Here is a 15,732-nt window from a genome sequence, read left to right as displayed (position 1 = left end):
GTCTCATGGCCTTCTTTAAGCTTTGATAGGATTAATGTAAATTCATTTAACAATGAATATTCAGAGAAATGCTGGGCACACATGCTAATGCTGACCAGCCTAAAGCATTTGCTTGCTTGCAGTCATTGTCAGAATCAATGTGCCTGGCTGTTGCGAATTAACCCAGGGCACTATCCTACTTCTGTACTGCCACGATAAACAATGCAAGTGATCTGATCAGCCATTTATCAAACTCAGCCGAATAAATTATTAGGCAAGCCGAATGTGCATGTGCTAGGCAAACACTTCCTAATTGCTAATGCAATGGAAAGAAAACATACTTGAAATATGTTTAGCGGTGTCAGAAAACAGTACCGGCTATTCATAGCATGTTGGTATTCAATTAATTCATTCCACTACACTGTGTTGGGAGTTTGCAGGGGTGTGTTGTTGTTTGTTTTAGTGCTGATCTGTCATTTTTCTTCGAAACGGATTACAAGAGTAGACTCAAACCATTTGATAGTGGCAATTCATTTTGTGAGAACTATAGAAATAAGACAATATATCAACATTTTCTCATTTCAAAGTCTCATTTGGCGGGGCGGTGGATGAAAATAATCATGAATCTAGATTCTGATTTGTATTTCCTTCTGATTTGTATTTTCAGGAACGTTGCAGCTCACAACTCATCCTCAGCACCTGCTTCCTTCTTTCTAAACCCACTCATAATATGCCTTGTTTCTATTCACATGGGTAACATCCATAGGTGTCGGCAAATGGGTAACTTTTCTTGAGGCAGCTTGCCTCAAGATTGCATGGAAATCATATTGCAAATTATGGGCTCAAACACATGAAACATTCTTTGAATTGAACTTCTAAGTCTGAAGACCTCTTCAGGCATTCTTGATGCCATTGACAGCAATGAAACAACGAAGGGATGCAGCACTGAGCTACCCACCACAGTCATCATTCTCACCATTCTCCACAAGATGAAGGAACACAGGAAGTGGGTCTCTGATCTATCCCAGCCCTACCAAGAGATGCAAGGAGTTGAATCTGGGGGCCTTTTATAAGCAACACAGATACTCTACCACTGAGCTACAGCCCTTCCTTGCAGGACAACTGCAAGAACTATGGAAAGAGGAGACGGGACCACTTTTTAAAGTGGGCAGCCTCCCAAGTGCTTTAGGACCTTGACTTTCCAGGATTCTAAAATGCACAGGCTGCCTCCACAAGCATGGAAAAGCTCCCTGCTTCAGAAGACCACTTTCTAATTTGTGCTGAGAATGACAGTGAGAGGGATTGGAGCCAGTGAACTCATCCTTCTAGCCCGCCCACCACACCATCACAGCATGCATCCTCAACATACCAAAAGAGGGCTTGAGCATTCCAAAGATCTCTCCAACAGTTCAAATCTTCAACAACTGACCTTGCCTACTGGAAGCATTGATACATGAGGCTGAGGAATGGCAGCTAGCAGTATTTGGGGCAGGGGGATGTTTTGCATCTTGAATGCCTGATCTTTTCCCATTTCTTGTGGATCTTTTAAATTGATCAGGTAGTGAAGAATGCATGCATGAACCTTTCACAACTGACATGGCATGTTTTTTTTAAAAAAAATATTTGCACTTCTGAATGAAAACACAAAATTTGTGTGAGAAGTCACATGTACTCCAGTCAGTTAAAATGGAAATGAATCCCACCTAGCAAGAATGGATTTGCTTCTTTATCACAGAAGATACCTAGTTATTTGTGAATAACGACATCACAATCACATTGATTCTTATTCATGCCCATGTCTCATCCCACAATATCGAAGGTCCAATTAAAGCCCATAGATTTGGGCTGAGTCAATTATGGCATACTTTGTCTCTAGGGGCCACGTGGGCAGAAGTTAATTAGTTGGAGAAATTAAAGCCTCTAAGTTCAAAGAGTTAATTTCAACAGCAGCGAGGTGGACAGTGAATGCAGCACAACAATACGTTTGCACAGTGGGAAGACCTAGCTGGAAAGAGCCAGTTCACATTTGGTATACAAATTTTACATAACAGAAGGAACCTCACAATACGGTAAACATCAAAGGCCTTCTAGAAGAATGGTGATTGATTCCAAAACCATATTCCTTGGCACAAAGGGTATTTTCATACACAATATATTATTTTTAAAAATTGCTGCTCTCACACCTACCATCTTGTTTCATATGCTGGCTGATGGTCTGTGACTGGAGTCACCAACCTGGGGTGCAGCTGTGTCTTTGAGGATGTCCCACTGCTCCCTTCCTGCTGCTCCCTTCATAACGGAGCATAACGGTGAGGGTGGTTGCCTCTTCATCTCTTGAGAAAAGCATGGAGCTGAAGGAGGAAATAAAAAAGTGCAGGAGATGATAGGGGTTGTACTTCAGCATAAAGGTTCCCCACACCTGACCTAAAGGAACCTTGGCTGCTTGCCATTCCCATATTCCATTGCTCTTGGAGGTTGGTTCTCTGTATTTCTGTCATGCTACAGTGGAGCCATTTCCAATTTGGTGCTCCTCTGGATGCTATGGACTAAAGTTCCCATGCTGGCTGAGGCTGATGGGATATAAGTCAAAAACATCCAGAGGACATCAGGCTGGCAAAGGTTTCTATAGTGGGAGAAAGTTAAAGCCAAAGTTAAAGCATGGAAAAGAAGTAGAATTGTAGAATTCAGAGTAGTAGACTTCCTATACAACACAATAAGGGCCCAGCTGGATCAGGTCAAAGGCTCACCAAACCCAGCATCCTGTTCTCATAGTTCTCTCTGCCTTTGGGAAGCCTGCAAGAGGGTCAGAGCTATTTTCAGGGGACGTGTCAACGCAGCAGCAGAAACCTCCCTCTGAACTGCTGCAGCTGAAGTTGAACCTTACGATCAGGCTGCAAAGTGTCATTTGTAAATGTAAAGCAGCTCTAAATGGTGAATAAATGATTAGTAAATGTTTCCTGTAAATTACTAATCAATAGTTATAGATCCAAAGAACAATTTAGGAAGCTTAGAAGTTGCACCATCAAGCTGAGTTTCCCTGCGAAGATCGATCCATGATTCTGAAACAGCTTTCTACAGTCTGGTATCAGACAGAAGTTTGGGTCTTTGTACTGCTTGGGGTTGATGAGAGTTATATAAAAACAGCAACAGCTGGAGGGCGCCTGGCTGAGGACAGCTGTTCCGAAGCAGATTCATACAAGCGTTGAGCCAAAGGTAGTCAGCCCAGCAATGTACAACGCTCTCAGAGGGAGGGTCAAAAACAGACCCTGAAGATTTTGTGATCTTCATGGGTTGGGAAAATTTTAATGGTGGCTGGTGCCATTTGGCTGCCTGCCTTCCACCTACCAGTCCCAAAGAGTAAGTGGAGAAAGAGCCAATGACAGGCAAAGCCATCTACTTCCAATTTTGTCCTCCTCCTCCTCCCTGCTGGCTTCTACAGGGGCAACATTGAGTCTAAGGAGGAGAAATCTGGCAGGCTGTGCCATCCCCATGGACTGTTTGTAAGCAGGCAGGCAGGTGGGGGCTAGCTGAGAGCAGACTGGGGTTGGTGGGGCATCTGTCCAAATGGACCAGCCTCAAATGCCAGAATTGCAGTGCTCTGAAGGGCAAAGTGGGCTTATGATGAAATAGATGATGCACTCAATAGTTGCAATCTTGCTTTTGCAGAAAAAAAGGAAACTTTGCCACCAGTCCAGGCAACAAGAAGGAGCAACCCATTGACACATCTCTCCATGGGGCAGCCGTTTTATGTTTACCAAGAATGCCCCTTGGAATGGAGCCGTAATAATGGCATTTCACAATATTTGATATCTCATCCAGTTCTCCTTAACATCAACAACACAAACACTCCACAAGTCTTAAAAAGATACTGTTTGACATTTCCGAAATGGTCAACATAGCGTTTTATCCCTGTTTCCCAATTACAATATAGATGTTGACAGTATATAAATTACAGGCTTCCAATTTTCCTGGCAGAGTTCTATGTTGTATTTATTTAACAGCAGCATCACAACTCTCTCCTGAAGCCTTGTAATGTGAAAAGCAAAGCTATACTGGATGGATTTCTCCTTAGATGGGCTATTTTTATTTTTTGCTTCTGATGGGGGAAGGGTGACAACCCTTTCCTAACACTGAAGCCCTCTGCATGTCGTCTACTCAAAATTAAGTCCCACAGAGTTCAATGGACTTTACTCCCAAGTGAGTGGATACAGGATTGCAGCCTAAATCTGGTTTGTGTCAATAAACAATGGTTTGGATCCAGCCTTAGGAGGCAGTCAAGGAGTGTCTCATTAAACTCAGTCGAACTCACAGTACAGGCCTAGGCATGTCCACTTAAGATACAAGTGTGACAATGATTATTTAAGCCAGCTTGTCCAACCTGGCACCCTCAATATGTTGCAAACTACTGTCACCCATAACCACTGTCCATGCTGATGAAAACTGGAATCGAGAACATCTGGATGGCTCCTGGTTTGAGATAGCTGGTTTGAACTTCCAACAAAGAAGGAAATAAAAGGCAATCTGTTCTTTATAAATCCAATCTAAGCTGTTGGACTGTTATCTATTCAGTTGAATATAATGGTACAAACGTGTCAGTCTTCCCCTTCCCCCTTAAATAAATTGTTGATTGAGAAAACCTGGTGATGTCTGAAAAATCAAGAGACTGAGATCCAGCCTACGCACTATGACCTTCCTGCAGAGGTTACTGTAAACAGCAGATTCGTATAGCACTATTCTGCCTGGAGAGAGAGTCTCAACTCCAGCTCCGCATGTTCTCAGTGGCACTAGTGCGGGTCTGGAGACTGTTGGAATTCAGGCTCGGTCAGAGGTATGTGCCTATCTCTCCAGGCACTGGCTGAATTCTTTCGACCTCCCTCCGGCGACTCCCGGCAGGAAAAACACACGAGGTCCGTTCCGGCGATTTTCCTCAGGCTGTGAGAAAAACACACCAACTGCTTCTCCTCCTCCCTGCTCCCTGCATATCCCCAGGGAGGGGAATCAGACACAGACAGAAATGTATCTACATGTTTTATTCCTGTCTGTAGCAGTCATACAGTAAAAGATGTCCGCTCTCTTCAACAAACAGAGAGAAACTCCAAACTCCACCCATGTACATCCTGTACAGGTCATGTGACACACACTGAGCTCACATCCTGTGCTCAATAAGGAGAATGGACTGCCCCTTTGTTTCCATGGCAACAGTCACATACATCCTGTCTGGCTTTGCAGCCACAAGCAGCTGACTGAGCTGCTGGAGCCTTTGCTTGCTGCAGCATTGCTGCTTTAGAATAACAGAGACAACATTTGTTTTTCATTAATGGACTTTCTAATGGCAAAGTAATTTTAATAAGCACAGCATCCATTACTATGGTTCTTGTCCATTTCTCAGAGAAACTAAGATTCACAGTCCCCATTTCATTCATCCCCCCAACATCCAAGCAAAAAAGGCCCCCATTCCTCACATTTCACAGGCAAAGAAGTGGGTGTCATTTAGATTCCTAATTGCCACTGTCAATGCAAGTCCACGCATGTCTCACTCATAAGTAAGTCTCATTCAGTTAAATGGGGCTAATTTCCAGGTAAATGAGCGTGGCTTTGTCGCCTTGCAGTTATTAATATTGTATCTCTTAATAATAGCCAAGATGGGTTCTAAGCAGCTTACAAGTATAATTAATTAAAATGCACAAAACCATTTCACAAGAACATTAAAATAAACATGCACCATTGAAATGTACAATAAAGCAAGTCCATTGAAACAGCACAACACCAGCTCCATCACTGAAGACCCAGGTACCCTCAGTAGCTAGAAGTGCCTTTAACCAGCTTTGATGGGTGCAAAAGCTGTGATCTGCAGAACTGACACCCATTACAAGTGCCACATAATACACTTTCCAGTCCTGTAAGAAATTGAGTGTGGCAATACCTACACTTTGGACTTCCCAGTCTGTTGACATCAGACAGGAACCTTTGCTATACCTTTTTCAGCAACTGCTTAAAACATTTTAGTTGAGGCAAGCCTTTCAGGACATATACAGTACATGTTGACATGTTTTCATCTACTGTTGGTTTTAATAGTCTTTTGAATACTTTTAATTCCCATTTTAATCAACTAGTTTTGATGTTTTATTTTATATTGTTGTGAACTGCTAGGTTTGTTTGTTTGTTTGTTTTTAACAATCAAGCAGTATATAAATTATGTTTTAAAATAAATAAACAAAACAAAATAAAGATATAGATAGCTATAACTATTATTATGTTTTCTTTAAAATACTGAGCACATTTCAAAATCTCAAAATGCCAGAATCTCAAGCACTTGGCAAGTATTATTTTTTTCTTCAGAAGCGTTATAGGGCTCTCTTTACAAAATAAAAAGTGGTTGGAAATGCAACCTAATATCCTTTGACCATGGAATCCGCTAATTTGAAAAGATCCATAATATTTTGTGGCTTCCTTATTGGTTAGCCTTTGAATATTGTAAGAAGATCCAGGGAACAGACACAACTAATGCATTTATTTTAAAAACATACTCCTAAATTATATTTGGCATGCCATTTAAACATAAACATGAAAGGATAAAATATGTGCATTTTAGAATTAATTTTTGGATGTCATAGAAGTGTTTCTACTCATAGAATTTTGTTTTGAAAATATGCTGATCAAATGACGCACAAGGTCTACAGTAAACTAGCTTAACTTTTGAAAGCTTGGCTTATTTTATTGCATTTCCACAGAAGTGTGGGATTTCTGAACATGAAGAAAGACTACATTTTATAAACTCCTGAATAAATAGCAAGAGTCATGTAACTGCACTGGGATCTGCCACAATCAAAGCAAACCTTTTAAGCTGTGCCATCGAATCCTGCATCAGATGGGACAAAACTCTATGCTATTTCCCAGTTGACTGAAATTTTTTTCCTATATTGACCTATATTTTCCATAGATTGTTTTCTCTCTATGCTGCTTTGGTTTCCACGCGTCCCTTTTCCATGAGCTTAAAGCCCCCAAGGCATCACTGTTCCCTTAAAAATGTCTTGCAGTACACAGATTATTAATGATCCAAAAACAAGTTTTCTTCGAAATCAAACTGTAGTTCTTCATGAACTTTCAAAAGTTTTCCTAGATCCCGGCAACCTGATGGGTAGTTAAGATGTGCATTCTGGAACAAGGTAAGTGACCTACCAATGGTAAGGAAACTATTTGAGAGGTTACCTTCTTTTTCAATCCTAGGTATTAGAAGTCCTGCCTTGTTCAGTGGGGTTTGTGTTCAAGAAAACAGGAGCAGAGAGAGACCACTGGTCCATTATGTTCAGTATTGTCTACTCCAGCCTTCTCCCTGCTGTGTATGCCAGATGTTGAACTACAACTCCCATAATCCCACTGGCCATGCTGCGTGGGGCTGATGGGAGTTGTAGTCCATAACATTTAGAGGGCACCAGGTTGTGGGGAGGCTGATCTTACCTACTGACTTGCAGTAGCTCTCCAAGGTTTCTCCAGATTTATCTAAAGGTAAGTTTTGCGAAACACATGCTCTACCACTGACCTTAAAGCCCATTCCTTAATAGGCTCTGAACATGCTATCTTAAACATAAAAGGTAAAGGTACCCCTGCCCGTACGGGCCAGTTGTAACCGACTCTAGGGTTGCGCGCCCATCTTGCTTAAGAGGCCGGGGGCCAGCGCTGTCTGCAGACACTTCCGGGTCACGTGGCCAGCGTGACGAAGCTGCTCTGGTGAGCCAGCACCAGCGCAGCACACGGAAACGCCGTTTACTTTCCCGCTATAAAGCGGTACCTATTTATATACTTGCACTTAAGGGTGCTTTTGAACTGCTAGGTGGGCAGGAGCTGGGACCGAAAGACGGGAACTCACCCCGCCGCAGGGATTCGAACCGCCGACCTGACGATCGGCAAGCCCTTAAACATAGATAATGCATAAATGCAGTTTGGGGAGTAAAGCAGCAACACTTGCAATAACTTACCTGAACCAGTGGTAGGGAGGGTGATAGACAAAAAGGTAACCTATTCTTTTTTTTCTTTAGTAGCTGCAGGTTGTTCCTCAGGTTTTCCTCCCTTCCTCCTTTGTCTCCAGATAAGTTAGTGTTAGATCTTCCATTTGTTAACTTCTTGACTCCATGATGGCTACATATAAGCTTCTGTTCAGAATGGCTTTGTTTGCCTTAATTTTCTTTATTCTTTTAACCAGTAGTCTTACCAGACTACCTATTTCTCCACTCCACTGCTATATATACAGTGGTACCTCGGGTTACATACGCTTCAGGTTACATACGCTTCAGGTTACATACACTTCAGGTTACAGACTCCGCTGACCCAGAAATATTACCTCGGGCTAAGAACTTTGCTTCAGGATGAGAACAGAAACTGTGCTCTGGCAGCGCGTCAGCAGCAGGAGGCCCCATTAGCTAAAGTGGTGCTTCAGGTTAAGAACAGTTTCAGGTTAAGAACAGACCTCCAGAACGAATTAAGTACTTAACCCAAGGTACCACTGTATACCAAACTCCAACAGGCAGGATAGGAGGAAAGCTGAGAAATGGCGAGAGGCTGAACATTACCTTGAGCAAAATGGAAGTAAGGGGGTGATTCTGTGGGGAAAGCGATGAGCCAATAGCGAAAAAGCTAGGAGAGGAAAATACTCAAAGATGTATTGCAGGACGTAGCTACAGGAACAATACACCCTCCCCTGCAGAAAAGGTGGCATTTTAAGACATAACAGAAACCTGTGTATTGCAAATCAGGGTTTTAGACAGAGTTTGCCCCATAAGTCATACAAATTTTACAAGAGACATATCAAAGTGATTAACAGGACGTAAAAAAAAAAGAAAAAGCATAGTGAATTCCAATAATCTCCCACCCAGGTCGCACTGTAAAAAAAAGTCTGTCACCACCTGGCCATGGACTGAAAACGGAACAGGTGCTGTGACCAACAGGATAACTGATCTTTGCAACTCAAGGACCCTGTTGAGGACCAGCTAGATGAAGATGATGAAGACAGAATATTAAATCTCAATATTGGGGTGTGGTTTCTTCACCACCACCCTGCACAGATATGTATATGCTTGCAGCTGTCTTAAATATTTAATTCTTTAATCAGGGGTTAAACAATAATAAATAGCCCATTTATATTCTTTGTATCATTATCAACTGTGACCCAGGATATTTAAGGATTTTGTTCTCTTTCAATTATTTCCTTAGAGTTGAGGCATAAGGTCTCCCCGCCTGCCCGACTGCTTTGTTTTAATACCACTAGATGGCATAGTTATATTATAAGTTCTGTTGTCTTTCCCTCTTTTAGGTGCTTAGATTAGAAGTCTTGATGACTTCATTGTTTTACCATACAAGTTTGCTGATATGCCAAGCAAACCAGCTGATTGAGACATACACTTTTTAAAAATGGACAGAACAAGAGGACACTGTTATCAATATAGAGTACAAATATGCATGAAGATCCCTGTTAAGATTTTTAAAATGCATTCCACACCACAGCTAGGTATCATGCGTCCAAAATACACTTCTCAAACAGGGAACAAAGCCAGACTGTTTGGTTGCAGTTTACAGACTGTTTTGTGGCACCAGATTCTTCCTCATCCAGGTCTTGTCCTTGATCATGCATCTTGCTTGTCTGGATGTGTGAATGTGTGCAAATTAATTAGCCTGTTCCATAAATGTAAAATTCATATACTCCGGTTCACTGCTTTGCATAATTTGCTTCCATGTTAAAGGCTGGAGTGGCTTTATGCACTTTTAAAATGTCTCTTCTAACATGCCTGTTCTCAAAATTAAACATTAAATGTTCAAACTTTTCCTCATGTAGGAGACTGGCTCCAGCCACTTGATCATTTTGCTTCCCCTTTTCTTAATCTTTTCTGACTTTACCATATCCTTTTTTGAAGCAAAACAGCCAGAACTGTACACAGTTTCCCAAGTGCGGTTGGACTATGGCTTTCTATAACAGCATTATGTGCTTCGTAGGGCCTGCTCCATTTGGACTGCCCCCTCCCCATCACAGGGCCAACAGACACCATCCGCCTTGTGAGGAAAAAAGTGTGAGAGGCAGGCACAGACGACACCAGGCCTGACAGCACCAGGGCCTGCTCCAGTCACACAGGCCTGTCCTCCATCTTACATTTGCCTAAGTACTTCAAAAACCGTCTTGGGTCCCTTGGCAGAAAGGCAGTATATAAATGCAATGTAGAAATAAATTTTCATTTCCTCCCCCCCCCCCTCCTTCTCATTTATTACATTTTTGTACCACTCTCCATCTGAGGAACACAGCACAGTTTACAATATAAAAACACAAAAATAAATACAATAATAACAAACAATAACTCTCCCTAGCATTGATTTCATCATTTTTCACAGCTGCCACATAGAGGGTCAACATCATCATCACAGATCTATGGTTCCAAGGTCTCATTCCATTTTGAATGAATCAAAGAAGTATATATAGTAGAACAAAATATGCATCAGTCATACTACATATATTCCAAAAATGTCAATCAAACCCCATAGCGCAAAAATAATAATAATAAAAATCACTAAACAAGCCACCTCCTTCTGTCCCCCAAGGTGTCTTTCCTGCCTCTCATCTGTGGAGACAGGTTTTACCAACAGGTCTCACCTAGGAGCACAAGCCAGTTCTCTGAATGACATAAAATTAATATATAAATTATGACAGACATGGCCGACATAGTGCCTTGCAGACGTTGCTGGACTCCCACTCCCATCAGCCCCTGAGACCATGGCCAGTGGTCAGGGATGATGGGAACTGTAGTCCAGCAACATCTGCAAGGCACTATGTCAGCCATCCCTAAATTATAGTAGCAATCCAAGTAGAGTATTTTCAAGGCTCAATGATTTACTCTCCCATGGAAGTCAGCTAGCTCATGTGGCAAGCCCCACTTACGGCTTCAATGTCCGTGAATGCAGTATTATAAACTAACGCTTCCTTTTCTGTACCACCTCATGCAATCTTTTCGAATGCCAGTAGTAAACTGAGATCCAAGTATGTAGTGCAGCACTCAGGTGACCCCCTTCACTTTGACAACTATCAATCTAAGCTGGCAAGGGCAGCACAGACTAATAATAATAATAATAATATCTGCTTGCTATCAACCAACCAATCCTGTTTCAACGAAATGAACTTCCTTCCACACATTGATTCTTATTCTTTATCGCAAGCCTGATTTTATTAAGACAAAATGATTTCAGGTACACATTTCTCCTTGCCAACAGCATTTAACAGCCATCATAAATGTAGTTGATTTAATTTTAATAGGCTTTATTTCTAAGGTGTAAGGAAACAAAAATCAATACGGTTCATAATTCTTTAATCGCTCCTTAGGCTCTTGTGTACACGGTGCTCCCATCATAAATTATTAGAGCTGACACCCCACCATGGCAGAATATCTTTTTAACTGGCAAGAAAAAGGGAAAGGATCCAAAATTTGTGTGCATGTATAATGATGTCGCATTCCCAGTCCAATGAATACTGGTTTGTTTGATCAACGTTGCACCTACGCACCCCGCCCTCGTCCCCTTCCCTTCTCCCTTTGCACACTTCTGCTAAATCACCTGTTGTCATGATGTCCAAACTGGGAAACAATTGTTCAAGTGCTTCCTACAAAGCAGGACTGCAAATCACAATTATATCCTGGGTTGTAATTATCCTGGTGTAGATGCCAACTCTATGGGGTCTTGGTCCCTTCAGGACCCCCATAAAATACTTAGTGGGGCTGCCCCCCATATTTTTTAACAAATTGGTGCCTTCCTCCCTCCCTCCCTCCCTCCCTCCCTTCCTTCCTTCCTCGCTTAGACAGCCACCTTGCCCCCAGCCAGGCACTGCCCTCTTTTCCTGGCTTGCTTCCTGGCTTTCAGAGCCATTTCCAAGTACATCTGAGCCAGGAGAGGTAGCTGGGGAGAGGCAGATGGGTAGGCAGGCCGGCCGGTAGAAGAGGCAGGTGGACAAGCAGACAGAAACTTCTTGCTCATGAGTGGGTGTTGTAAGGCCAGGAATGATGGGTGCTGCAGTTCAATATAAAAATTGAGAAACTAAGGAAGTTTGAACGCGATCGTAGGGATTACGAATCAGATTACGTTTTCCCATGGATGCAGAAATCCACAAACACTAGTACTCGACCTAGATCAACAACCGAATTTTCGTCCAGCAGTGCAGAGTCTTCCGAACAGAGCGATTCACAGGAACAAATTCCACATCGCCAGCCAAGACAACCCAGACAATTCAGACAATATGATTTACGTCCACATACCACTGATCATTCCAAACAACAGGGTTTTCCCAAGCGCCGCAATCAACAACGGCGTCTTTAGTTGTGAATTTATCCAAGCGTTCTCTAACCCATGAAGAAGAGAGAATTTTAAATCTTGGGCTGGGATTTGTTCCCACACCTAAATATAATGCGTTCCAGACAAGGGTGGACATTTTCAAACTTGTACGTCTTGTTAAACTAAGGTGCCACTTTGGCAATTTTCAAACTACACCATCTCAATTCCGTGTTCACTCATCATTTAACCCGCACGTGGATAATGCCCGCCTGAATGCATTCTATCAGGTTCTACTAGAAGACATTAATAAAATAGAAAAGAGAAGACCACCTCCACATAAAAGGAATTTCAACGCAAAAGATAGAGAAATCATTGCCAACCTTCAATCGGATGAAAATATTGTGATAAAACCAGCAGATAAGGGCGGAGCCATAGTTATTATGAATACCCAGGACTATACCGCAGAGGTAAATAGACAATTGCAAAATAGCAATTTTTATAAACCATTGCCCAAGGACCCTACCAACGATGTATCCAGAATAATCAGGACTACCTTATCGGAAGGCATATCTTTTGGATACCTCGACAAAAAGACCACTGAATTTTTATTCAATAAATATCCACGTACCCCAGTATTTTACATACTTCCAAAAATTCATAAATCACTCAGTGCTCCACCAGGCAGACCGATTGTCTCAGGTAATGACTCTCTCTTGGAACCCCTTTGTCAGTATATGGAATATTATTTGCACCCATTCGCCATTGACACTCCGTCTTATATTTTGGATACGAAAACATTTATTGGACACATCGAGAACACTATTATACCAAAGGAGGCTTCCCTTGTCACCCTGGACGTCGAGTCTCTGTATACAAATCTCCTGTTACCTGAAGTCAGGACGATTATAGAAACACTTTTGGATTCCAGACCCACAAGAGAACCTCCAACACATTTTTTGCTCGACATCCTGGAAATCATTTTGGACTATAACTTTTTTCGTTACTTAAAACAGTTTTATCTGCAAACCAAAGGCGTAGCGATGGGCTCTTCCTGTGCCCCTTCTATTGCGAATATTTATATGATACACTTTGAAAACACTTTCATCCTTCATGAAAACAATCCTTTCAGATCTAAAATAATCAAGTACTATCGGTTTATAGATGATTTATTCTTCGTCATACAGGATCAAGACTCAGCAATACAATTCCTCCAATGGATCAATGATCAAGATCCAAATATACGACTGTCTGGGACCATTCATGACACATCAGTTAATTTTCTGGATGTCACAGTCTTTAAAGATCACTCTCAACAACTTAAGATCCGCCCATACAACAAACCGACCGATCGAAATTCATTACTACACGCTTCATCTTTTCACGCTCCACATTTATTGAACAACTTACCGTATGGACAGTATTTAAGACTAAAAAGAAATGCATCGTTCCAACATGACTATGAAATAGCGGCCTATCAACTCACACAGTCATTATTACAACGAGGATACACATCACGGACTCTTGCTGCAGCTCAAGATAGAGCGGAAGTGAAAAACAGGAAAGACCTTCTTGCCATAAAAACCCCGGATAAACCCAGAGAAGATCGTATCTACACATCACTGCAATTCACACCATATACTTCTAGCATTAAGAAACTCATATATAAACATTGGCATCTGTTATCCAACATCCCAGGATGTCAAAAACCACCTGTAATTGGTCTAAAAAAACCCAAATCACTGAGGAATTATTTGGTGAAATCGGACCAACTTACATACCCGGAAGCATCAACTAAAGGTCACTACAAATGTGGTAGTTGCAATGTATGCAAATACGCACTACAAGTAAAGGAGTATGTTAACATACAGACCGGCTTTAAGTTTCAGATTGAACATTTTAGTAACTGTAACACGAAGAATAGCGTGTATGCATGGATGTGCCCATGCCATAAGATATATATAGGCAAAAGCACCAGATCAATTAAACTACGCATAAACGAACATCGATCACAGATCCGCAACAGAGTGCTAGAAGCCCCACTGGTGGAACATTACATACAGCAAAAACATACGGAGGATGATTTTGTCTTTTTCATTATCTGGAAACCAAAAGTAGATTTATATACCAGGAGAAACATTGATAGACTATTGTTACAACAGGAAGCACGATATATTCATTTATTTGAAACAATGTCCCCCAAGGGCTTAAATGAACATCAAGACTATAATTCGTTTCTTTAAAAAACCACTATAGATTACCTTGGACTTTATATCTCTTCTTGGTTTACACCTTTAAGAAGGGAGAGCCTATCCTCCTCCCCCACAGACACACATATAAGACAATTATCTCACTCCCTAATAGAAAACGCACAGAGAAACGCAAGAAAATTTGGATTCATTCAACTGAGGTGAGAAAACACTCAATTGATGTCCGTTTCTTACAAACAATTTGACTGGGATAATAACTCTTGTAAATTCTCATTTCTAGACGCATGTTGGAAAAAGAAACACAAAAGAATTGAATGATACAAACTTCCAACAGATTTATATTCCTTAAAAAACTGAGGTATGGAACCAAATATGTGTTAATACACTTTAGAATGTATGTACTTCAATATATTTATGATTTATGATATTGGAGAACCTTGATTTATTTTGACATGTTATTTGATATTACCAGCTGAAGAAGGCATTTACTCCGAAACAGGGCCCTGTCCTGGTCACCACTACTGAGTCGTACATCGGATTCATACCACGGATACTTCTTTTTGGCCCTATTTGATTCTTCATTCTGACTTATATAATATGGACTCTTTTTGACTGCCATTGAGACTTGTATAAAACTATTGTTGTGTACTGGTATTTTATGTACCTTTATACTATATCATTTCATATTTGAAACTACACTATTTCTGTACTTAAACGTTGTGTTTATTTTAAAACTATCGCACTTATACGTCGTGTTTAAATTTACTATTAGTTTAACACTGGTATTCTTAGCAGAATATACACGTTTTTCTCCTCTACTCTCGAGTAGGCATTATTCCTTATATTGAAACTTTTGGCCAGAGCTCTTGGTATATCCTGTTTGCTGCAGTTCAGGAACATCTGGGGTGCCAAAGGTTCCATCAAATTAGGTTCAGTGACTTATTAGAAATTATGAAATTATGAAAGGGATTTAAAAGTGCTTAATTGTGGCTGTTAATGTAAGCTTACGGTTCTTTCTTTTGGTTGCTGTTGTTGTTGGACGAAAGTTGATCTGCTTTCTCTGAAAACTAATTCCGCCCCCATTTCCCAGCAGAGCAATATCAAACATTTATATATTTACAGATTTTTTTTCATGTCAAACAATGCAATGCAGCAGTCCCATGAGGAGCTTTGGGCAAAAACTGCTGTAAACATTCAGAACACACTAGCCTCAGACACACAGAAATTAATGATCTCATTGCAATTAATA

General features: G+C 41.2%; 1 protein-coding gene across 1 annotated transcript in view; it reads right to left on the bottom strand.

Annotated features, from left to right (window-relative positions):
• Positions 1–15,732, bottom strand: part of ZNF804B (zinc finger protein 804B) — a 312,662-nt gene that overhangs the window by 243,365 nt on the left and 53,565 nt on the right. Inside the window, exon 3 of the mRNA XM_079948269.1 lies at positions 2,167–2,330. Coding sequence (XP_079804395.1) covers positions 2,167–2,169 — 3 coding nt within the window. The 5' untranslated portion in view covers positions 2,170–2,330. The remainder of the gene's footprint in view (positions 1–2,166; positions 2,331–15,732) is intronic.

Source organism: Podarcis cretensis, assembly GCF_951804945.1.
Source record: "Podarcis cretensis genome assembly, chromosome: 12".
In the NCBI taxonomy this organism is placed as follows: Eukaryota; Metazoa; Chordata; class Lepidosauria; order Squamata; family Lacertidae; genus Podarcis; species Podarcis cretensis.
The sequence above is the reverse complement of the archived record's forward strand: the minus strand, read 5'-3'. Positions and strand labels throughout refer to the sequence as shown.